The sequence below is a fragment of the Vicia villosa genome, unplaced genomic scaffold (genome assembly GCF_029867415.1).
Source record: "Vicia villosa cultivar HV-30 ecotype Madison, WI unplaced genomic scaffold, Vvil1.0 ctg.000780F_1_1, whole genome shotgun sequence".
Taxonomy (NCBI): Eukaryota; Viridiplantae; Streptophyta; class Magnoliopsida; order Fabales; family Fabaceae; genus Vicia; species Vicia villosa.
The window spans coordinates 12852-40020 of NW_026705349.1; the positions used below are offsets into that span (position 1 = coordinate 12852).

The 27169-nt window shown below is 32.0% G+C and overlaps 1 protein-coding gene and 1 pseudogene across 1 annotated transcript; both read right to left on the bottom strand.

Moving 5' to 3' along the window:
- Window positions 1-9324: 9324 nt before the first annotated feature.
- On the bottom strand, window positions 9325-11866 carry LOC131631148 (uncharacterized). The gene is made up of 4 exons (XM_058901924.1): window positions 11571-11866; window positions 11224-11264; window positions 9972-10284; window positions 9325-9877 (listed from the first exon to the last, which is right to left on the bottom strand). Exons 1-4 carry the CDS (start codon window positions 11641-11643, stop codon window positions 9567-9569), a joined length of 738 nt encoding a protein of 245 aa, XP_058757907.1. The 5' UTR covers window positions 11644-11866; the 3' UTR covers window positions 9325-9566.
- A 12384-nt stretch (window positions 11867-24250) lies between these two features.
- LOC131631155 (uncharacterized) lies at window positions 24251-26669 on the bottom strand (annotated as a pseudogene).
- Window positions 26670-27169: the final 500 nt, after the last annotated feature.

Sequence of the window (27169 nt, forward strand, 5' to 3'; positions counted from 1 at the left end):
GTGAGAATCATTCTCGTAATCAAACACAATGCCACGGATAATCATGTCATGAGGACCGTTGCTTCTTGCATATCCGAATTGGCGTAGAGCTAGAGAGGGATTGTAAGTGATACCTCCTTTAATGCCAAGGAGTGGCACATTAGGGTATTCTCCACAATGATCAATGATAGTAATGTCTCTTTGAAAGAAGTTGTTCCATCGGATATCTGAATGAGATAAAGACATGATTCTGTAAGACCATTGTGCTCTTTGTTCATTTCTCAGTACTGATCGGGGAAGATGACATGTAAACCACCTAGCCAGCAGTGGTATACAGCACATGAGAGTTCCTCGCTTCTTCGTGGTACGAGTGTGTAGAGAGTGTAGGATGTCTCCCAGCAATGTTGGTACCGGGTTGCGAATTAGGAAAAGGTTGATGATGTGTACACTTATGAACTGGTCGGAATTAGGGAACAAAACCAACCCATAGATCAAAAGAGCCATAACTTCTTCAAAAGCTGGATAACTTTTGTTTTCTAGCAGTAGTCGAGCCTTTTCCAGTAAGAATTTGGCAAGCAAACCCTCAACTCCACTCTTTGTTTCCCAATTGGATTTGATTTCTGACTTTTGCAGATGTAAAGCAGCAGCAATGACTTCAGGTTTTGGTTTTCTTTCTAAACCAGTGAAAGGTAATTGATCTCGGATTGGTAATCCAATTAATTCAGAGAATTCTTCCAAAGTGGGTACCAACTGGTAATCAGGAAATGTGAAGCAATGATGTTCAGGGTCGAAGAACTGGAACAGGACCCGTATCATGTCTTCTTCAAACTTTGAGGTAACCAAATGGAGTAGGTGACCATGCTTTTCAGTGAATTGAGCATTCCTGGGGAATTCTGCTACCAAGACTTTGAGTTCAGATGGCACCGTTGAGATATTGATTCGGATGTAATCTCTGGTGGCGGGAGCCATTACCTGCAAAAACAAAAGTAAACTCTTTGATCCTTGAAATGTGTAGTGAAAAATGATGTGTTTATGATGCAAACATGTGGCACACAAAAACAAATCAAACAATAGCCTTAGGTTTAAAGGCTTGCATGAGGTTGATAGGTGATACCCTCCCCTCTGAAGTTGAGTTGGTTGAAAACCTGTCCTAGAATAGTATTCGGGTTCTATGATCCTTGGAGACAACATCTCAATACGGCGCTCGGACGGCCGATCAAGAATATTCCTCGAGGATAACTAGCTTCGATCAATTTCAAAGCTAGCCACTTAATAGGCCACAAGTCAAGTTCAACTAAAAGGTTCTAAGACAAATTAGTGTTAATGACACTTCGGAAGCCTAATATACTCCTTGATCGCTTTCAAGGGACATCAGTATAAACCAAAGTATCACACTAACGATGACTACCAGATCAACCGTATCGGTACATGCCGTACAGTTTCCTTGGTCTATTGTCATATACTTAAGGTATCTCGAGATTCGGGTTAGAATCTTTCACACAAGCAAAGTACCCAAGCAAACCTGTGAAAAGTAAAGCAATCAGATCAAACAATTGAAAACATCGAAATGATCTATACTCTAAAGGTAACCCCTTTTGAAAACATTTTGAATTTGTATTCCCCAGCAGAGTCGCCAGTTCTGTGGACCGTCCTTTCGGGCCATACCCCTCCGTGGGTGGGATACGTGAACTGACTCTTTTTTGTCGATCGGACGCTTTCGCGTCACTTTTGAAAAAGTTTACAGAGTCGCCACCGACCTTTTATTTTATCCAATGAAGGAAAGGTTTATAAAAGAAACAGAAAAAAGACCTTTGAGAGATTCTGGGTAAGGGGGTAGGTTATACAAAGGGAAGGTGTTAGCACCCTTTGTATCCATGGTTATCCATGGGCTCTTTAGTTTGCTTAGCTCATTTGCTTTACTTTTCAATTGATTCGGAATGCTTTACCTGTGTTTTTGAAATACCTTTGCAAATAGAATTTGTAATGATCCTTGTGCGGATATATACAAATGCTTGTTTATCTTTCGAAAGATGTTTTGAAAAGATCGTTAATTTTGTAATGATCCGTGTTTGGATGTATACAAAATATTGTCTTTTGGAAAATTCGTTTTTAAAAAAACAACAGTGTATGAGAATTTTGTTTGTTTTGATTTTGAGCAAGCAAACTAGGAGGTCTACCCTGAGTTAGGAGGTCTTTATCCTTGTTCCCTTTAAAAATCTATCCATTCGTCGGATATAAACAAAAGGTTCGATTTTGTACTCGAAACAGTAGAAATGTAACTTTGATTTTGAAAAGAGTGAAAAGGGGTTACCCTAGGAGGTGCAAATGTGATTGTGATTGAATTCAGATATTTATCTTTGAAGTTAGTGATCTGACGGTTCAGTTTTATCTTTGACATACACGCAGTTTATATGGGTGCTGGAAATTAAAATGCGGAAATGTAAAGTGCAGAAAGTAAATCTACGCTATTACATCGATTGTGCGGGAAATGTAAACTAGCCTATTTACATGAATTTGACATCCTATACATTTATCTAGGAATTTTAAATTGCAAGAAATAAAAGGCATATTTTTGTATTTTTGTGATTTATTTTAAATATAATTAATGCATTATTAATTAATTTAAAATAAAGAAAAGATGGAAATATGATTAAACCTAGCAAATAAGTTTAAAAATATGTACAAAATGTTTGTTAATTGATTTTAGAACAAAACTAATTTTTTTGGAATTTTTGAAATTTGTTTTTGGATATTTTAAGTTAATCAAAACATAATTATGCAAATAATTACACAAATAATTAAAACTTAAAGAGAAAATTATCCTAAATATGTACAAAATTAGTTTATGATATATAAACAATATTTAACACAAAGAACAATTTTTTTTTTATGATTTTTTGACTAATTAAAATAATTAATAAGCAAATATACAAATACATACTAATTAATTATGAAAAATATTGAAATTTTGAAGAAAAATAAAATATTTTTGTTTCATAAAATAATATATTATTTTAGAAGTTTAAAATATTTTTTGTGGAATTTTTGGAAGTTTTTAACTATTTTTAATTAATTTATCAAAGAAACTAAAATAAAAATAGAAAATAAAATTAAAAATATAAGGATACTGATCTGGTGTGGCAATTAATGAAGGAGCATGGTGAGCTTGCATGTGTGAGGCGTTGGATTGGCTTTGAGATTGATCCAAGGGCACAGATTTGTAGGTGCATGGTATGATGGTGTACACTGAATCCAAGGGGATTCAAAGTCTTTGCAGGGGCCCACGCTGGATTGACCAGCGAATAAGATTTGAGGGAAGGGCCACCTTGGCGCGCTGAAAAGTCAGACGAACCACGCTTGGACGCGTGGTCGTCTTCAACCTCCAGAAGTGAGGTTTTCAGCTTCAAATAGCGGGGGTTTTTAACCTCCCCTATTTGGACGTTAAAATTCCAGTTTTTTAACAACCTATGAACCTGCAAAAAATACGAGTTAGCAATAGAAACAAGTGACCCAGATCCACTAATTAGAGTGTCCTGAATCCAAATATGTCATTTGTTTTAAGGTTTGAAGCTCCTAGCTATGGATACGAAGAAGATGAAGCTTAAACACTCATGGACTCGTTTTAATGGTGGAGCCTGATCCTCACGTTGGAACACTCATGCTAAGGCCCAGATCACACATATAGGTCCCCATAAGGATGTTAGGGTGGTTAGTTTGCAGTGAAATTAGTTGCATATACAAAAACGAAAATAAAACTCATATGTACATGAAGAGCTTTAAGTGCTTTATACGACTCTCATATGTCTATATTTAGAGCTCAATCTTACTCTATAATGTTTGAGGAGATGATTAGAAGTGTTTATTGGTATTGATATTGATTGGAAATTTGAATTTGAAAATTACAAAGTATATGCAAATTTTGAGAATTTTTGTGATATTTCTTGCTATACTCTTCCCCTATTTCGTGTGTCCCTTCTTTTGCTGAAGTATGATGCTTCTTTTATAGCCCAAAGTTGCTTGGAACTCAAGCTAAGAAGCTTTGTTGTCTTTGTTGAAAGTTTGATTTTTAAAATATTAAAAATCTTTGAATTGTTGACCAAGCTTGACTCCATTCAATGCTCTTGTCTTGCTCTTCAATTCTTGCAGAAAAAATGAAGATTCCTTGAAGTGAGTCATACTTGGAGGCCAAGCAACCATTATCCATGCATTTTCCTTTTAATTTTAATCTTAAAGTAAGATAAAATTATGCAAAAAATGGCCAATAAAGATGTGGGCTTTGTCTTGGTCGTGGGAGGCCCATAGTAACATGGCAAAGATGTTTGGACCATAAAAACTTGGACTCATTTGGAAAAAAAACATTTTTGAGCAATGTTGATTTCATGCATTTTCCCAAAATTTAGCCAACTTCAACAAGGTGTAAATCCTTCAATTTTTGTCATATGAAGGAGATCTTGCACTTTTTGGAAACCTCAAAGAGTCCTCTAACCAATGTCTTTGGTCTCATATCAAAATGATTTTTGGTTCTCCTTGTGTGTCCATTTGAAAAAAGTGTCTTTTTGTTGACTTTGAAAATGACCTGTAATGTCTTTGGCCATATTTTTCAAATGGTGAATGCTATGACCATGGGATCAATTGCATTTGAAAGATAATTGAATTTCCTTCAAAATGAGCTTTGGTTGACATTTTTTGGATGAAGGATGAGAGAGTTATGATCAGTCAAAGTTGAGTTGACTTTTCAGGCAAAAACCCTAATTTTGAATCTTAGGGTTTTGTTGATTTTTGATCTTTCCTTGATGAATTGTGATCATCCAATGATCAAATGTTGAATCCTTTGACAAAATATGGACTTTGACAAAAAATTTCATTTTTGACTGTCAGTTGACTTTTTGGGTCAAACGGGTCGTCTGTTGACTGTTTGAGCTGCTGACGGTGCGTCTGAGTGAATTGAAGTTTGAAAATTTGTATGATGGTACTTTGAGATGTATGGATGTATATGAAATCCATTTGAGCTCTCAAAACTTGTTGCTCCTGTTAAAACAAGAAAAACCCTGATTAGGGACTGTCTGTATAGGAGGCAGTTAAGCGTACCTGATTTTTGTGCAGTGTTGAGTTTCTGCTAATCATGTGATATTCAGAAGACTTCTAACACAAAAATCTTGGAAATTTGAATTGTGAATGATTGATTTGATTGATTGTACAAATCACTGTGAATTGTACTGTCTGCAGTTTGTCTGTCAACCGACTGTTCGTGTACTGAAGCAGCAGTTAAAGTGAAAAATCAACCGTCAAAGTTAATTTTCTTTTTTTTTTTTTGTTGTTATTTTTGTTTTTGTTTGGTGTGAAGCATGAAAATTTATTTACATGACTTGTTAGAAAACAGAAACATAATAAATAACTTGATATTTACGGTATGCGGGCAAAATTACCGATAATAACCCTGAAAATCATTTAATGCACAGAAATAGGAATATTTGACTGGCAGAAAACACACAAAATATTATCTTAGTAATTAAGCAATATTATGACAAATAGTACAACATTTAATACTGACAGTACAAATATCACATACTATATTGAACAGTACGACGAATAAACGGTACATTTAAGAAATAAGAAATACGGCAAATTTTAAGAATGACGATTGATAACCCATGCTATGAACAATAACATGTAGATGATTGGGAGCATAACCATTGCAGGTCCACACTCCTCAGGACTATGCAGGCAGAAGAAAGTCATGATCACCGTAGCAATGGTGATGACTGTAAGAAACAGTGTCTCTATCCACTTTGCCATTCTTGTCAGGGAAGAAGAGAAAGGATGGATTATGAAGATAGGAATTTGAAAGATGAATTGGAATTTGATGTGAGATTTTATGAAAGAAAATGAGAGGTATTTATAGAATGGAAAGAAGGAAAGAGACGTTGGGGAATGATGCGATTCCGTACAAAAGGAAAATTTGAGTGGAAGTAAGATTTGAAAGAAAGTGTATGATAGTGTTGGAAAAAGAGAGATGGATAGAATAAAGTTGAGATTTGAATTTGAAAGGATAGATTTGAAAAGATTTTGAAAATAATGGAATATAGCACAAAAGTTAGTGGGAAAACAAAAACAATTGTTACCAGTACAGTGTGAGTTTCCTGCTTTTGCGCCTGCAAAAAGATTTAACCCTGCATGAACTGTGTTAGTACTATTTATCTGTAAAATAAATAAATAGTATTTGTGAAGTAAAGAACAGTATTTGGCGTTTGCGTAAGAATAAATTCCACTGTAAGCCAAGTTACTGTGTAAGAAAAATTCTGAAAACCAAGTTCTTCATATGTCAGGATATTTTGAAAAAATCCATGTTTATATGAGACTCTTAATTTTCATATTGAAACTTTCCTGAAAAAAGAAGTGGGCAAATTTTGGGGTATAACAATGATGATGATGAAATGAGTATAGATGATGCTACTCATAGAGTGGAGATGATGAAAGTATGTTATATATATGTTTGCATGCATTCATAAGCATTGAAGAGGACTGAATCCTAGATGATGAGAGGATTCAGTGAATGGCAGAATTCCCACTGTGTGGAATTTGTGCTGGCAGGGCCATATCTGGATGATGATAGATCGGTCGGTGGGTGATTCCCATTGATGATGATTGGTACCACATGCATAGAGTCAGTTGCATTCATTTGCATGGATTTGATAACATGACTATATGTATACTCTTATATTGTTGTGATGATATGTGTATGTATGTTGATGGACGATCTGGATATAGATGAGTTGGGTGGATAATATAACTGTTAATGTACTGTTATTTATAATGCAATAATATTTGTTAATTGCGAATGAGACTCACCATTACACTATATTTTTCAGATTGAGGATAGCGGCTTCGACTCGGTGAGGATTAGCTCATGAGTCAATGTGTCGGTTAGCGTCGGATCATGCTCTGATAGGTGTAACACTGGGGAACGCTGTTTTTAGTTTATGACATTAACTCTATTTTATTTATCTTATTTAAGGATTAAAGCATGGATGATGTAATGCTAGTTTGATAACATATTCCGCTGTGTAAACATGAGATAGTTGATTTATGAGTTATGTTAGTATGTTTCTTCAGTGAATGCATGACTTGTGACCAATGTGGTTTATTTTTATTTATTAATTGTGACGCCCTTGTGCATGTTACGCTGATTTAATTTAATTAATCGCCGCGGGGTTTAGAAGGGTGTTACATTGACTATTGGCTTGTCTATCTCGGCATCGTTGGCACTTGTTGTTACTTATGTTTTTGTCTCGGATGTTCGAGTTCCTACTATTGTGACTGCTTCGGAGACGGTTGATAAATGCCAACTATGACTATAATTCCACATGAAAACTTGGAATTTTTAAGCTCCATTTAATATTATCGATCAACGAATTCCCCAAGTTTGCTAGAGTGTGACCTTAAGTGTATTTAGTATTGTGTCTTTGATGTGTGTGTTAGTGTGTAGGAAATCCTTGCAACAAACCATTAAAAAAAAATACATAAACCAAAGAATAGGTCACAAAGCAAACCAGAAAAATTTCAGCAAGCTCCTAGGAGAGCAATGAGAGAGCGCGCCCAGCGAGCCAAAATAGAAAAGTTCCAATGAAAAAAAGTGACATGGTCGTCTGGCGTAGGTTTTAGCAAGAAGCTCGTTGGGCGAGACTTTGGCCGCCAGGCGAGGCTGGATATTTCCAAAATGGTGGGTTTAATGCTTGTGCGCTAGCAGAGGCTAGGCCAAAAGAAGAGTTTGCCGGGTGAGAACAGAAAAACAAAAACTCTATAAATAGGAGAAAAATATAATTTGGGCGGTTCTTCATGTAATTTCTACCCTAGAAACTAGTTGTGAGAGAAAACTTCACCAAAAACTCAAAATCGATTAATCGGAGCTGAATATGCAACCATTTTTTATTATTCAACTTGGATGTTTATTCATCTTTTTTCATTTCTTGTAAAGCAAGCTACCATGAAGATGTGTAGATAAACTTCTTGTGTCCGGATTAGATATAATAAACCGTAATCGTATGTATTTCTTTTGATCTTTGTTATGTGAACTAAATTATGAATCAATATAGATGTTATCTTTATTTTCATGTTATGTTTATGATTTGAATCATTATTGAGAAATATCTTTCAAGTCTTTACCTAAGATCATCATCTATCAAAGACCAAATTCTAGACATAGATTTGGAGTTTGATATTCACTTGTATCAAGTCTTAATATTATTGTATTGCTTAATAGCTAGAGAGATTATCAATTAATCAATACGATAAAAACTGCAACACCAGTTAGACATAAGCGGTGTTGATGAGGATACGTGATTATAGCGATTAATAATGATGTTCACATGCTAGATTAGTCTAATACATACGAAATAGGTTAATGAAATCGAATCCTGACATGTCCTTTTAACCGTTAATTTCCTAAGCATTTATCGTTTTTTCATGTTCTTACAAACCGATATTTTCCACAATTAAAACTTTTATGAATCTTTCCTTAAAATTGTATTAACTGTGGAACGACATTAATATCACACTAATCCCTGCGGAGACGGTACAAAATACTTATCTCACCTAAAAACATTTCATCAACGGTCCCATTTCTGACCCCTGAAATAGGTCAGTTGGCTGTTGCGGCTGATTTATCTGTCGCGGCTGATTTATCTGCTTCATAGACTTCACCAAGCCCCCATGTCCGACAGTTTGCGTGTCATGGAATTCGTGCATTAGTAAGGACTTGAATTTGGATTTGTGACTTAACCAAATTCGATCATCATGTAACAACAACTCATCCTTTAATTTATACTTTGGTAGGAAGAAATATTACTTTGTAACCTAGTAATCATGGACACAAATTCAGGACCAGAGGCCATTTCCTTCTTGAGGTTATTTAAAAAGGATATGTGTGGGATAGACAAGGCATAACAGATCTGATAGTTATTTGTGACAACTATAGATAATGCGTCTGCAAGAACATTAGTGCTACCAGGCTTATATTGAATCTCATAGTTATACCCCCAACATTTTGGCTAAATAATGTTGTTTTGATGTTTGTATAACTTGTATTAACAACTCCTTTAAACTCTATCAATCCATTTGGATAACAAAGTCAGTGCCCAATAAGTATTGACGCCAACGCTTCATCGCCCTAGTGATGGCGTGCAGCTCTCGGATGTAAGTCGAAGCGTTCATTACACACCAATTGTACCAAGGAGCCATGGCAATAGAAACATGTCATAGACATTGCATACCATGTAGCATATATAGGTCAATCAATCAATATGCATCATCTGAAATATGAAATATAGTATGCATGAAGACTGCATATCAAACAATTATTTCAAACTGTATATATCTTTTCAACTCTAAAACATTTACAGCTACTAGAATTTCTGCATCACCACTCAGTTTTTACATAATAATATTACAAATTTACAATCCCCTATAAGCCTAATGAATTTTAAAAGTATACCACATATTCACAAATTCTAAGGACAATGCAGAGATCCTGATATAGTCAGCATCTACATAGTCCATAGAAGAAGTTGTAATATCCATCTACTTGAAAACTATTCTTGTTCTTTACATTCATGATCCTGCAAGAGTAAACCTGTACATATAGGACATGACGGATCGCGCATTTCTTCAAGGTTAGTTCTTTGCTCGAGACAATCCGCGTGATAAACATGACCACATACTAAAACTGCTACAACTGCAAGTTCATTGCAAGACAGTGAATTCCCCATAAAATTAAATTTCTGTCTCAGTGGCTTCTCGCAAATCATGCAAACCATCTTCACTACGTCCGATGATACTGAATCCGTTGAGAAAGAACTTGATCGAATTCTCTCTGGCCTGGAACATGTCTTCTCTCGATACTCTAACATAAATCGAAAATAAACAAGAAAAGCTTGAATCAATAAGCAATTTTCCTAGTAAAACTCAATGCACAAAAACAAGCATTAAAGGCGCACCTATATGTTGTCTGGGTTGTGAGTTTGGTTGAGGAGCCAACTTGAACGAAAGCCTGTCATCAAATGAGGAAGAAGAAGAACCCTTGCTGCGAGAAGATGATGCATTGGCATGATTGGCAGAGTTACGTCGAGAATACTGGTGACCATAGTAATACCGTGATCGTTTCAAAAATATTGAACGACCAAGATTCTGAGAATGATGATGATGATGCATCATGACAGGATGTGTATTAATTAGCTTCATAGATCCATCTGATATATCCAATACAGATGGAAGAGCGAGTGCACCTTGATCACCGGAATACAAAGGGTTCTAGAAAGAAGGGAAAAGAGATGGAAAATCACATAAGTTAATCCTATCAAGTATCAATCATGTGCAATGAGATCAAAAGAAAGCAACCGATGTTGTTTGTGAACTACTTTCATGTTACTTTTGAAAATCAGAATGTGTACATAATGTAATTGCATATGTTTATTCTTGTATGACCTTATGAACAATAACTAGTGAGGTAAGGAAAATGAAGCTGAATGATGAAATTAAAAGAGCAAATCATTGTATGCCTGGTTCCACTTTTAGAAGAAGTAAAATTGATTCTAGAGATGTATAACTGATTTTGACATGTTTGTTTTTTATAACGTACTGTATAATTGATTTTTTTCTTCCAGAATTTATTTTACTTGAAGTTAGGATATGTAGGTGTGATTGGTTCGGCGCAAGGTTTTTAAAAAAAAATGCTAGTTACAGCAAAAACGGCTGCGACAAAATGATATCGAAAAATATCAATACTGATCCCGTTATTCATTGTTTTTAAGATAAAGAACAAGTTGTGGTTAATTTACACCATGACGACCGCAATCAGTGTCGCAACACCTGTATCGACCAAAATCGCAAAAGCCTTTACGTGACTACGACCATTATCACCAAGTAGGATCTATTATGAAAAATAGTTATTAATTATACTTTTGATAAACCAAAACACGTAAAAAGCAATCTACACCTCTAAATTAGATTATACCTCTTCCAAAAATGAAACCAAAGATACACGTAATATTTGAAATATTTGAGTATAAACGTAATTTTTACACTAAAATATATTGTTCAAGTCATTTTTTTATATTTATAAATATATTCAAACATAAATCATTTTATCTTCAGCTCATTTCTAATCCGAATCAATTTTAAAAAATTAATGCACAAAACTAAACACACTTAAAAGGAGCAATATTTAAGGAATGAGAGAAGAAATCCAACCTCGTCTGACAAGAGCTCCATCTTGGAAGGGCATCGAATAGCTTTTGCAATATTGATAAAAAGGACAAACCACAATTGTTTAGCAACATATCAATCACACACCATCAAGTACAAACTAAAAACAAATAAAAAATTGAGAGAAACAAAAAGAAACCATTTTCCAACTCATTTTTTCTAGATAGATTCACAATGCAATAAAATGTCACTTTCAGATTTACTTATATATATTTATCATCCCTCATATTAGATTTGGAAAATATCTTAATATAAATATATCCATTTCTGCAAAAAGTATAAAACTCAAACCCTGAAACCCCATAGAATAGGAAGATAAAGAAAAAACGTACCCGAAGGAAGAGAAGATGAATGACGATTCCTTTGGAAGAGAGTGAAATCAGAAGTTCCTTTTCGTCTACCCATTATTATTATTAATTGAAAAAAAAAGAAAAGAAGGAAAAGTGGTTTTGATGGATGAGAATGAGTGACCAAATGGGGAGGGAGGGGTTTGCTATATCTGTGGTGGCTACGCGGCGAAAAAGCATGAAAAGAAAAATAGCTTTTATTGTGAGATGAATTAACGGTGAAGAAATGATTAAGTTTGATATAAGTGTGTTTAGAATTGGAGCAGTTTATTTATGTCTTTTTGGTGTCAAATGAATGAAAAACATGTACTAGTATGTACTTTGTGCAAAGCAAATAGAGAAAACAGGAGTGGAACACGTCATTATAGTCTTGAGAAAGCACAAACAAACCACCTTTTTTCTGTATGACCATGTTACTTGATTTTTGTTAAGCATTTGCAATGGCATGATGGCATGGCACCCATCAAATTCCGGACTGACTAGTTTAGGACTCTTACTTTTACTTTAGTTAGGGGGGTAACACTCTCTTGCCGTGTTCTCCATTTCTTCTCTCTTTTTAGTGGGATTTGTTTTCGGATTCAATATTTATTCTTAAGAATTTAGAGGTGGGAAATTTAATTCAAGGATTTTATTTTAAAAATGAAATTGTTTGACAAACATTTTCATATTTCTAGAAATGTTTGTGATTTTAGTTAATTTTTAAAAAAAATTATAAAATTTTACAGGAATCTATTAATTGAGAATAATTTTATGGGAATGTGAGAAGTTATTAGGAGTTATTGTTTTTCTTAGAATCTTTATACTATAAATAATTATTTTCATTTTTGTAACAAACATGAGTATACTTATTTGTTATTCATGTATTCTAAGGCAGGGTTGCTATTCTTACACTATGATATTACACTTTGTATCTACACCATATAAAATACACAGCAAATATGTGTTCTTTTTGCATTGGAAAAGGTGAGGATAATATTAAATATTATAAAAGGAATGAAACCGTATTTTTATACGGTGTAGTTGTAACATATAGTGTAAGATTATCATTCCTCATTCTAAGGAGTGTGATTTTTAAACTTGAGACAAATACTTCCTGAGGATAAAGTGAAGTATTGATTTTTAAAGAATTCATTTTATATTTTTTTTAATAAATGAAGTTTTTTCAATGAGGTATTAATGAAATTAATCATTTAAATCGAGGAGAATCAAAGCGAGCGGTAAAATTCCCCCCGATAATCAATTTTATTCAGAGCTACTCTCTCGAGTCACTATTATAAGCAAAAAAGTGACCTTAATTTTTGATCACTTTTATAATTAAAAGTCATTAATTTTCAAATTAATTAATGTTTGTATTACTAATATACCTCTAATTTAATCCAATATTATTTAATATTGGTAGTTGATTCATAAACCTAGCTCTCAAAAATCTTCAATGTGAATGTTTGGATTCTAATGTAGGTTTGAGCTCCTTATATAGCATAATGATTTTGGATATTTCTTCATGGATATTTGATTTGATTTCTTCCATAAATAATGCAGAATCTGTTATATATTATGTATTCCATAAATCTCTCCAACAAGACATGGCTTGTTGCAATTTAATTTCAAATTTAAATCTCCATTTAAATCTGAAATAATCTTCTTCTAGCTGTCAAACAACTCACCTAATCATATTGCTAAACCAATAGCAATAAAATCTGATCCAATCTTTGACTAGAGAATCTTCCAAAATGCAACAGTATTGACCTATTGTGTAAGGCCCAGATGTCGTACCAACATGTTGCGACACCATGTCCAACATGTGTCAATTCTACACCTCTATACAGCTTAAGCAAGTTAGAATAATCTTGAACACTTTGAACAATTTTCCATGTTGTTATTTTGAAAAAAAATAGTCAATACAAAGAGCTAATCCACAAGGAACTTCATAAAATTGTGCCACTTCTCGTCTCCCCTTTGCTGAAGACTTTCCCTTTAGAGTATAGGGTTTATGATTTAGGGTTTAAGATTTATGGATGTGATTCCTAACCTTCAACTTGTTAAGATCATGAAGCTCGACGGGTTTGGAGGGAGTTCAACCTTTGCTCAAGACAATAAGGACAATGGCATAAAGCTTGTAAAGACAAACATTTTGAAAGATGAGGTTGAAGGCGATTATCATAATGGATCCCTTATTCGAGCACAAGACTCTTAAAAAACTGGAGGATGTTATAACACCAACTTTATGGGATAATCACTTCAATGCTAAAATTTATGCAACTTCTTGTCTCCCTTTTGATGAATACTTTCCATTTAGAGTTTAGGGTTTAAGGTTTAAGGATGTCATTCTTAATCTCTGACCTATCACGGTCATGAAGCTTGAGGGGGTTTAGAGGGATTTCGACCTTCGCTCGAGACTATAAGGACGAGGGTGTAAAGATTATAGAGACAAACATTTTGAAGGATAAGGTTAAAGTCAGTGATAAGAACGAATCTCCCATCTGAGCACAAGTCCCTAAAAAAACTAGAGGGTGTTACAACACCATCTTTATGGAAGTATCACTTTGAGAATAAAAGTTATGCTATTTCTCGCCTCCCCTTTGATGCTGAAAGTGGTGAGTAGAATAATGACCAAATATATGTCCAACATGCTGGAGAGCCACATGCTAAGGCGCCTGATGTTGGAGCACATATTGTTTAGTACCCATAATTAAGCGGATAAGTTCATTTATGATTAGAAGTCTGAGTTGAATAGCACATAGGGAGAGCTGGTTCAGAAGCAGGATTCCTTGAGGATTATGACTAAGGAGCGCGATGAGGCGAAGCGTTTTGAAAAGAAGTTGAAAGAGACCTTAAAGAAGGCAGAGGAAGACGCTAAAAGAGTCGACGATAAACTCGCTCAAACTGGAAAATAAGCTGAATGATTCTGAACAACCTCTTAAAGTAACCCTTATCTCGAAAAAAGATTAGAGGATGATTTGTCATAGTGCAAAGCTGAAACTGTTAAGACCTCTCACAAGTATTTTGAAAGACCTAATAAACAAGTGGACTTCTTTTACCCTGGCCTATATTTGAGCCAACTAGATTTTTTCAAGATGATCAAGGATGACCAGCTTGTGGACTTCTTCTACTGAGAGGAATGTGGGTTCCCATGTCCTTGACAAGAGGAGATTTGATGAAGAAGACAATCATTAGAAACCCTTTATTGTTCTTAACCTTTATAGTTTTTCCCTTTGTATTTTTTTTATAATCATGCCTTTGGAGGATTTTTGTAATAATGACCCTTGGGGAGTTTTGTAATCAGGCCTTTTCAGGGGTTTATGTAATCACGCCCTTTAGGGATTATGTAATCATGCCCTTCGATGCTTTATTATCAATGTTTTGTTTCATGCTTTCTTTATAGAGCTTTGTTGTTTTTTTTTGTCTTTAGGGCATGCACATTATGTAGCCTATTGCAGCGGGCAGCGGCGAGGATCTTTCAGTGAAGGTTTAACCTATACATTGCCTAATAAAGCATCATTGATTCTTCATTTAACAAATGATTCCTAACATGGTAGCAACGACACTTCAATGAAGTTCCATCAAACATTGCCTAATAAGGCAGCTAGGTTCCTTCGATGAAGGTCCATCAAACATTGTTTATTAAGAAGGTAGTGATCCTTCAATGAAGGTCTAACAAAAATTTCCTAATAAGGCAGCAAGGATCCTTCATCGAAGATCTAACAAACATTTCCTAGTAAGGCGGCAAGAATCCTTCATTGAAGGTTCAGTAAATAACTCATACATAACATGTGAAGATCAAAGCAGTTAAGAAGATATGACACCTCACTAAAAGAGTGTTACACCATTATTTGAATCAAACGTCCTTAGAAAATTCGTACAAATTGAGTGTTTCACAACCTCGTCTTATTCAACCAAAAGCATATAAAATAACTAGCTACAGTAATGTCTCAAATTATTGAGCTTCAAGATCTCGAAGTATTGTTTGAAGTTATTACCTTGAAAAAGCTTTAGGTTTGTTGGATTGACATTCTAGGAGTTATTCCCCATTTCTAGGTGACATTATTCCTCATTTCTCAATAGAGATCTAAAGTTATGATAACTTGACATACAAGTTAACAACAGTTAGAGGAGTGGATCCCTTAGGCCAGATGGTTCTTACATATAGGTTGTGTTTGCAAGCTTCTAGATCAAAGCTGTTATCTATCCTCCGGAATGTAAATGATTATTCTATCACCCTTGACACGAGGGATCGACAATTAACTCAATGGTAATGTTGCAAACATTGTTAACAGTTTGAGCAAATGTTTTCGTGCTTTGTGTTTTCTCAACATCGTTGTTGATCATAATAACCAGGGCAATGTTTGTTTCGAGGAATCGAGCTTGAAAGTGTGAATCAAACATAGTTGAATCAAGAGGGAGATGATGGATAGGTAGGTCAAAGTGGTTTTCTCTATCATCCTTTTCTCATAACAATTTTAATTTTTAACATTTAAGTTTTTTTTTAAGTTCAATGAGGGAGTGAGTTGTTTATTTTTTTATTTATATTAAAATATTTTAATAGTTTGAGTAAACAAATTTAAAACTCATCTTATCATTGTGAAAAAATTAGTGATCTTATTTTTTTAATATATTTCTTATGCTTTAATAATAATATATATATATATATATATATATATATATATATATATATATATATATATATATATATATATATATATATATATATATATATATATATATATATATATATATATATATATATATATATATATATATATATATATATATATATATATATATATATATATATATATATATATATATATATATATATATATATATATATATATATGAGGGTTATATTGACTCCAAGAGTAAGTGTTCAACACTTACTCCAAATCATAACCATTGATTTTCATTAATCTAACGGTTTTAATTGATCATTTAATCAAATTATTTTTGGAAATATTTTTTTATATAAAACTTTAATTAAAACCGTTGGATTAATGATAATCAATGGTTATGATTTGGAGTAAGTGTTGAACACTTACTCTTGGAGTCAATATAACCCTCCTCATATATATATATATATATATATATATATATATATATATATATATATATATATATATATATATATATATATAGTATTATTCTTTTAAAGTGACTAACCACAAAACTCAAGTATGTTGCGTTGAGAGTTCGAATTCATCTCAAATATCTTCGTAATTTTTCTCTCATATAAATTTTATAGGAATCTAGCCAATCGAAAATAAAGTTTGAAATGAAAATTCAATCTAACACATTCAATTCAAAACTACAATATGCATATTTTTTTGTTCACGTTGAAGTTCATCGAAATAAGACATTTGCTTTATCTGAGTCTAATTTGCATACACTATAATATAAAAAGTGTTACACATGTATCAAGAGGTGGCAAAATAGGTTGTGGTCCGCCGAACTGGTCCGCGGACCCGGTTGAGTTGAGATATTAAGTCAGCCGCCCATCTAAGTTCGTTCTCACCAAAATTCATCGTCTGCCATAGCCTGCCCTATCAAAGTCCGTTGTTCCGTCTTTTTTTTTTTTTAAAGCTAATTCTATTAATTTTAATTCTTGATGATTTTATTTTATACATTTATATGTGAATTTACACAATATTTTAAAGTAAAATTTGTTTAGAAAATGTTTTATAAAAAATTACTTTAAAAACTATGTGAAAAATCTAATTAAAATGTAAAAAAAGTCTATTAATCTATTAAAAAAAATAAAAAAGTAGGTGGACAAGTCCGCCGTCCGCCTACCCACCATCTTGGCGGGGTGGATTAGATTCTTATACCCATTTTAATTTGGCGGGTTTGTTTGTCCTGCTCTTTTTTTGGCGGCCCGCTTTGCTACCCGTTCATGTATCAAATTATTTCATGGTGTTATTTTTAAAGCTGGTTTCTAAAATATTTCTAAAAATAGTTATTTTATGTAATTTGGATAAACGTCTATCCATAGAAAATGATATCTTTATTCAAATGTCTATGAAAAATATATATTCTGTTATGAATATTTATGTTAGTGAATGTCCATCTATCTCCTAGTTCTTCATCTTCCTATTCCATACTTAATATGTGTTTAATATGTGTGATTTTCTATCTCCCTTGAGTCCTATAAATAGAGACTCATATTACAATGTAAAGTACACTTGAAATAAGATAAGATAATATTGCTCTCTTTCTTCTCTATCTCTATTTGATCTTTATTATTTTAGTTAGTTTTATAACACGTTATCAGCACGAAACTCTACCAAACTTGAAAAAAATTTGAAGCCCTAATTGTTAGAGGTAATATTAGTTAATTATTTTATTATTTTACTTTCTCATTATTCATGTTGAATTTTCATATTATATCTTATTAAATTATCAATAATCTCTAAAGCATTACAAAAACAACGTGTTTGTTATATAGTTCCTGAATAACTTATCAAGCATCCCTGAAGGATAGAAAAATAAATTATTTTTATAGTTCCTGAAGAACTTATCAAGCATCCCTGAAGGATAGAAAAATAAATTATTCTTATAGTTCTTGAAGAACTTATCCATCCATGAAGGATAGTAAATCAAATTAATTATATGACGATATAATTTTAGTGATATAATATTGTATGATTAAATATGTTTAATTTTATTAGGGGTAATTGTTTGATAATTATATGATAATATGTTCATTTGAATGTGTTTGATTAAAGTGTTTATTAATGAGATATTATTATATTGTTTTTGAATTATATTAGAGGTATCGAATATCTTTGTATTACACAAATGAACTTGGACATAAAATATATAATAGAAAAGCTATCGGCTTTTTCCTCGGGCTTGTACTACACTTATATCAGTACAATTTAAGCACATGTCATTGTAAACTAGTAGTTTACAAATTACACTTAAATGTGTCGTTGGTAAAACCGGTTGGGTCATCTCGGATATAATATGATGCGAATAATTTGTATTGAAGAACCAGAAGTTTCTTCAATCCAGTCAATTTTTGTGTGTTTCAAAAGGAAAATAAAAATTTGAGAAATTACGTTTTTATGACATTAATTGTTGCATCGACTAAAATAATATGCATATGTCTCTACTCACAACCAGAAGTTTGTGAAATTATTTTCTCAACTAATTAGACTAAGATCTTGTTTTATGGATTTTTTAGAAATTCCTGTATAAGTATCACATATATTATTAAAATTGATATTGAATATCATGTAATATATGTTCATAAAAAGAAAATGGACCCGAAGATCCATTCTTTAGACGTCTAAAGTTAATTATATGGTTGATACTTATGAGATCATCAATTCCAAATTATATATTTGAAACACCCAAAGTATGATATTAAGATATTTATTCGCATTAAGCCAACAAGATACTATATTTTAGTCCTCCCTAATTTATTCTAATACTTCTCATCTTAGTGAACATTTGGATGTGTTGTGTATATTCCAATTGCTCCAATATAATACATTAAGATGAGTCATGAAAGAATATTGGAAAAATATAATTAATATGAATCTCAATTTTGAGGATATAATTTGAGAAAATAATCAAATACTTGATTACAGCCCAGTATGCTGATTATCACTTGATAAATTAATTTTCCCAATATTAGGGGGAGGGAATAAGCAGCTGAAATCATGAACAAGAAGTTCAAATGAACAGCTGAAATCATGAACAAGAAGTTCAAATAAACAATTAAAATAAATTGTTGTCTTGATCCTCGTACAAATCAATATGAACTAAAAGTTCAAAATATTATTCATTTGCAAAGTTTATGAAATAAATTATCAGCTGATAGGGGTGGGAATAGGCCAGGCCGACTAACAGGGGCCTACAACCCAGCCTACATAGGCCTAGGTCAGGCCAGGCTTTTTAGATAAATAGAAAAGGCCTAGGCTTTTTTATAAGCCTATTTAGCTAAAAAGGTTAGGCCACATAAAAATCCTTTTAAACCTAAGAGGCCGGCCTATTTAAATACATATGAATAATTTTATTATTATTATATTATATTTTTTACTTTGAATTAAAAATATAAAAATAAATTTTAGTTATCTTGAAGAAATTATGAAAATAAGATGAAAAGAATCTTATGAACAATGTCATAAGTTGTTTCGATAAGTTCTCTCAAACAAATAATATCACAAAATTGATGCTACTAGGTAAACTCAAATAAACTAATGCAAACAAACATTTAATCTCATTGACTTTTTAATTTGTTAGTCAATATAAAGACGAGTTGAATGACTTATTTACAAATGTTCAAATGAAATAGGCTTTTAAGTAGGCTAATAGGCCAATCAGGCCTTCAAAAAGGTCAGGCCCAGGCCAAAAAAATAAGCCTATGATAGGCTACAGGCCAGACTTAGGCTTTGAATATTATAGCAGGCCAGGCTCAGGCTTGGCAAAGCCTAGCTTGGCCCAGCCTATTCCCACCCCTAACAGCTGGTAATACCCCACTCAAAGTGGATTCTCCCATTGGATAATATAATATTGCAAATGAGTTGTAGTTGCGCCTGAAGCGTGGTATGAAAGTTGGTTTCAATGTTAAAAGTCCTCTACTAAGAAAAGAAACTAAAGATGACCCAAGTGAGGATATGAAAATGCTAAGAGCACTTTGATCTAATTTAATTTTCAGTTCCAGAAGAACAAATCAAGTACTTGAAATATGAAATAAAGAGATCTCGATAAATTATGTCATGGATGAAATGGAATGGAACCGAAATTGAGATAACTAAATAAAGTCAATATTGACAATGTCTTTGTATACAATATAACGCTAAAAGTGATCAATGATAACGGGGATCATGAGTCAAAATTTATTAAAGATTAGAGACTAAGTGAGAATTGGCCAAAATAAATATATTCAATTGAGTAAGAATTAAACTCACTTTACAAGTGACTCACTTTTGGACCTGTAGTCCGAACACATCATGGTGTGAAACTAATTGGATATAAATGAGTTTTTGTGAAAAAGAAAAATAAGAATGATATAAAGTTTTATTTATTGCTCAATGATTTTCACAAAGACCTAAGATTGATTTTTATAAAACATATTCACCTGTAGTGGATTCAATTGATTTTTGATAATTAATTAGCCTTGTAACACATGAAGGGCTTAATTTGAACATGATGGATGTAATGACATCTTATTTATATGGTTCACTTAATAGTGACATTTACATGAAACTCACTGAAGGGTTCAATATACCAGAGGCACGTAATTTTGGATCTCGAGAAAATTACTCCATCAAATTGAACAAGTTTCTCTATGGGTTGAAACAATCTGGATGCATGTGGTATAATCACCACAGTGAATATTTACTAAAGGATGGAGATACAAATAACTCAATTTGTCCTTTTATTTTCATAAAATGATATGGAAAAGTATTTGCAATAATAGTTGTCTATATGGATGACATAAGTATTATTGGAACTCATGAAGAGCTTCCAAAAGCTATAAATTGCTTAAATAAAGAGTTTGAGATGAAGGACTTAGAAAAGATAAAATATGTCTAGGTTTGCAAATTGAGCATGTGGACAAAATAATATTTGTACATCAAGAAGGCTATATAGAAAAGTGTTGAAATGATTCTATATGGACAAAGATCTTTAGATGAAAATGTTAGATCATTAGATGTGGAGAAAGATCTTTTTAGGCCTTGAGAAAATGATGAAAATTGCTTGGTCTTGAAGTACCATATCTCAGTGCAATTGGAGTACTAATGCACCCTGCTAATTATAAACATCATGATATATCATTTTCCGTCAATCTATAAGTAAGATAGAATTATTCACCTACACGAAGAAATTGGAAAGCAGTCAAACATATACTTCGTTATCTTAAAGATGCTGGTTACTTGTCAGATTCTTCAATGGTAGATCAGAAAGAGGTTATTTGTTTACATGTGATGGTACAACCATTTCATGGAGATCAATGAAACAAATCATGGCAACAACTTCATAAAGTCTTGCATAACTATTAGCACTACATGAAGTCACTTCGAAGAAGACATTTTAAGCAACGACTACAAAGAATATCGTCTCACATGTAAATGTCTGCATGAGGGGGAGAAATACATATGTTTTGCACTCTTTTTTCCTTCACCATGGTTTTGTCCCATTGGGTTTTCCTGGTAAGGTTTTTAACGAGGCAATTCATATTCAAGGGATATTGTACTCTTTTTCCTTCACTAGAATTTTTCCCACTGGGTTTTTTCTAGTAAGGTTTTAACGAGGCATATCCTCAATGGACATCCAAGGGGGAGTGTTATGAATATTTATGTTAGTGGATGTCCATCTATCTCCTAGTTCTTCATCTTCCTATTCCATACTTAATATGTGTTTAATATGTGTGATTTTCTATCTCCCTTGAGTCCTATAAATAGAGACTCATATTATAATGTAAAATACACTTGAAATAAGATAAGATAATATTGCTCTCTTTCTTCTCTACCTCTATTTGATCTTTATTATTTTAGTTAGTTTTATAACATATTCAATAATAATTTTGTGAAGAACCTAAATGTAATAGTAAATCTGGAGATCTAAATAGCTGTTAATTGAACTCCAGAATTTGGGCCATATTGAGTTTTCAGGATTCTGCCCATTCTGAAATGTCTTATTGAGAATTTAATATGCCACCATAAAATTTGAATCCGACACCTCCCTAATATTTTCATAATGTTAGAAATATTCGTGATAAAAATAAAATAAAATAGTCAAACGAAATTTTCAGCAGGAGTTTAAAATTTCGGCTTCGCATAAAGTTCTCAGTTGTTATACTGAAATTTTCAATAAAAAACACAAAAGCTTTTGCGGGAAATTTTTAATAAAAAACGCACACATTTAAAAATTGTTGATAAACAATTTTATGAGTTTTTATCGAAAATTTTAAAATTTCTAATGAATATATGTATATATCGAAATTGCTGATAAAAAATTGCATGAGTTTTTATCGAAAATTTTGAAATTCTCGATAAAAACTCATTTTTTAAAATTTGATAATTTTTAATAAAAGTATTATGATAAAAGTATGCAATATAAAGATTGAGGGGGTGTCAGGTATAAGTGAATATTGGATTCCATATTTTCGACGCAGGTCAGACCTGTGCACGAGGAGCAGACTCTACAGCAGAGGTCTTTAAATTTTGGAGGATCAAAATCTTAAAAACTCTAATTATTTTTATATTAAAATTAATAATTATAAAAAATGTTATAAAATATTTAATAAATTGAAAAAATATTATGATAAAAACTCTATAAATTAAAAAAATAAGATCGATCAAAGTCAAAATAATTATAATTAAATATTTTTTTATTAATATATAATTATATTTTTGATGTGTTATTTTAAATTATTATAATCATATTTAAAAATAATAATTAGGCAATTTTTTAATTAGAACGGAACTTTCAGTCTAATTGGGCCGGTCCTGCCTCGAAGACAAATACAAACATCTTTCCAATTGGAAATTTCTTTACGGACCCCCAGCGGTGAAAAGCCTTACTGAAAATCCGAAAATACCTTTCGGAGATGAATTGGGATTTTGGTTAATTTGGAGATGCATCTCCAAAAACACAAAAAAAATTGAAATTTTGATTAATTCAAATATGCATATTCGTAAAAAAACCCCTCAAAAAATGGTCAGAGAATTTTTGGGATATGCATATCCGAATTAATCAAAATCCCAAAAAAATTAAAAAATTTTGGATATTGATTAATTCAGATATCATAAAAGTAATATAATTTATAAGTTATGAATAGTAATGATGATAATTATATAGTTGATATTTCTTTTTTAATTCTAAATATAAATTAAAAAAATACTCATAAAAATTTAATCAATTTTTGATAAATTTTATATGAATAATTACTAAAATTATAACTAATACAATATAATTATAATTATATAAAAAATAAATATATTATAATTATTCAACAAAAATTAAAATAAAAGAGATCAACTAAGAATAAAATTATTTATTACTTTATTTTTATTTTAATATGAATTTCGAATTACATTAATTTTTCAAATGATTTTTTTATGTATCATAAAAAAATAGTAAATAAGAGGTTAATTTTAATATTTATTAGGCTAATATTATTATTATATCTTGATTATATATAATAATATATATTTAATAATATATTTTAATTAATACAATTTATTATACTATTAATTGTATTTATTCACCTTGATTTTAATTTTTTTATAATTTCGTATTTTTGTCGCGGGTGTTTAAAAAAGTTTGGAGGTCCATAAAAAAGTTTTCTTCCAATTTCTAGATAAATAAAAAAAAAATTGTGATTTTATTTTGACTGAAACAAAGTTTGTGATTTCCACTCACGAATGTTAAATTAAATTTATGCATGGGAGAGCAGATCAAATTAACCGGTGTAATACTTCCTTCAATTCCATTTTTTTCTTTCCTTTTTAATCCATGAATTATAAAGCTCACCAATTAGAAGTTTATAGATGATATGATATGCAGTGGCGGAGCCAGGAAAAAAGAAAAGGGATGGCCGCTAAAGTAAAATAAAAATTATAAATAAAATTGTAAATCATATTTCATAGAAAGCATTTAAGTTGAAATAAATATAAAGTTGATTATCAAAAAATTAAATAACATGACTTGAAAATACCTTATAATAAAGCTTTACGTGTTCCGAGTGACTTGAAATCTTCAATAATAGACTCAGAACTAATGTTTGTACTAATCTCCCTTTCAATATAAACTGTCATGCTATCTCTTAGAAACCCAACATCCATCTTGTTTCTCAACTTAGTCTTGATAATTTTCATTGTTGAAAAAGACCTCTCAGTTGTTGCCGTAGAAACTGGAAGAGTCATGATAAGACGAAGTAGCCTATCAATCAAGAAATAAATTTCAGCTTGTCCAGTTTCCACCAAACATGAACATGGCTCTTGAATAATTGATAAATTATTCAAATTTGATGCTTGGCGAGCAACAAATAGAAAATGCCGAAGTTGAAATTGCAAATTATTCTTCTCTTGATCACTAAAATCCATAGGATAATATTTTTCAACTAGAGAACAAATAGTATCAATGTTAAAATCTTTATACTCATCCTTAGGAGACAAAGCACAAGAAAGAGTTAACAAATCCATTGCCTGCTCACTAAATCTGCTATTCAACTCTTGTAATTGTTTGTCAATGGTAGTGAAAAAGATTTCAACTTTGAAGTAATGTTGAATTGTGACTTGATTTTCTTCAAGGCGAGATCGTCCAAATCTTGTTGCTGAATGAATATCATTAAGATCGGGAATCTCAATACCATGCTTTTCACAAAAAGATGTCACTGTACTAAAACAATATATCCCAACCATTTTCTCTCAAGTCTTGAATAAAACTTTTTGTTGAACGAACCAAGTCCATTTGATTCTGTTTTTGCAAGGCTTGACAAAGCAAATCTGTTATCCCCATAATTTCTTTCATCAAATGCAAGATAAATATAAAATCAAATGCCTTCAAGTAATTGTAAGAACTATCTGCATCCCCACGTGTAGCATAATTTCCCCTTTCTTTTGCAATTTTTTTTAAAACTAAACAAGTTGCTTCATACATGTTTATCAAGCTATAAATAGAATTGTAATGTGATCCCCAACGAGTATCTCCAGCTCGTTTCAAAGTACCAATTTGATTTGAACCTTTACCAGTTACAATCTCACCAATCTCTAACAAATGTGTAATCTTTTCTAATTGGGAAGCTTGTAACTCATCATGGCGCTTAGTGGAAGAACAAACAACATTGACTACAAAAATCAGTTTATCAAAGAATTTATGAATTGGTTTGACTTCTCTTGATGCTGTAACCAAGGCAAGTTGCAATCGATGAGCAAAACAATGAACATAGTATGCATAAGGACAATCCTTCATAAAGAGTGCTTGTAAACCATTCCATTCTCCCCTCATGTTACTAGCACCATCATACCCTTGTCCGCGAATGTTAGACACATTAAGGTTATGTCGAGAGAGTATATCACATATTGCTTCCTTAAGAGTTAAAGATGTGGTGTCTTTAACATGTGCCACATCAAAAAATCTCTCTTGTATTAAACCAACTTTATCAACAAATCTTACTATAAGAGCCATTTGTTCCTTTTTTGACTCATCGCGAGCTTCATCTACAACAAAACAAAATTTGGAATCACCAATTTCCTCACGAATATGCTTTTTCACCCTACTAGAAAGAATTTGCAAGAGCTCTTTTTGAATTTGATGTGAGGTATATTTGCAATTTTGTGGAGCATTTTCCAACACAACTTTTGCAATTTCATCATTGTAAGATGCTAAAAGTTTTAACAATTCGAGAAAGTTACCTTGATTTCTTGAATTGCTAGTTTCATCGTGACCCCTTAAAGCACGAGCTTGAAGTGTTAACCAACGAACAGTGTCAATTGAAGTTTTGAGATGAAGCCGGTTACTCATTCTTTGACTTGAACTTTGAACTTGAATAACATTTCTGATATGACAATCTTGATTCAACAAGTCTTGACAAGCTTGCATTGCATTGTTGTGTGGCGAACATGGATCCATCCCAATGTGTTTAAGAAAGGAACAATGTTTTCCATTCCTAACTTTCTTCCAAGTTCTAAATCCCGTAGAAATGAAGACATGTGATCCGGGACGTCCACTTGGTTTTTTGCTAAAAAGGTAACAAGGTAAGCAGTATGCAACATCTTCGGATGGTGAATATTATAACCAAGAGGGAAATATGCTAAACCAAGTGTGTTGAAACCTTCTTGGATGATCCTCATTACCGGACAAAGGATAGTTGTCTAAATGAATTTGATATGGACCCCATTTTAGATAAGCTCTTTGTATTGCATCCACTTGATTTGGTGGATATTGCCAAATCGGAAGACGCTTTCCAGGATCACGTTCCAAAGAATTTTCAAAATCATGATGCTCTTCAATTCTTGGAATCTCAAGAATTGTTTCAGGTTCAAATGTCGGGATTATAATTTCTTCATCTCTCTCTTCTCTTTCAATTTCACATGCTTTCCTCTTGAAAAAGGAATCAATTTTTCTATTATTCATCTTTATTTTTCTGATGAAAAAAATGAAACATAACAAAATGTCAAAAATTATCACACATAATAAAATAAAAAATATGTAATAGGCAAAAATTATCACACATGAAAAAATTATCACACATAGTGCAATTAACAATCACAAATTACATATAAAAGAAAAAAATAGAACAAAATCTAATACTTTCATTCTTGATAAAATTATCATTCAAAGTGCAATTAACAATCACAAATTACATATAAAAGAACAAAATAGAACAGTATTTCATATTTCAACTAAACTTAATCAAGTTCCAAAATTACAAAATAAATAAATATAGAATCTCCCTAAATCAAGCTTCTAATTACAATCAAGTTTTAACATTAAAAATATACTAACATCTAAATATTTGAAAAAGGCAGAAACTCCCTAAATCACAAATACAACATTTTAGAAATCCAAAAATGTCTCAGTAAGTACCCCTAAAAACACAATACAGAGAAATCTGAAAAGAAATCTAAAACCAA

Coding starts and splice junctions, on each gene's coding strand:
- LOC131631148 (XM_058901924.1), bottom strand. CDS start 11,643: ATGGGTAGACGAAAAGGAACTTCTGATTTCACTCTCTTCCAAAGGAAT. Junction 11,265..11,570: donor TTCATCTTCTCTTCCTTCGG/GTACGTTTTTTC, acceptor ATATTGCAAAAG/CTATTCGATGCCCTTCCAAG. Junction 10,285..11,223: donor TGGAGCTCTTGTCAGACGAG/GTTGGATTTCTT, acceptor CCTTCTTTCTAG/AACCCTTTGTATTCCGGTGA.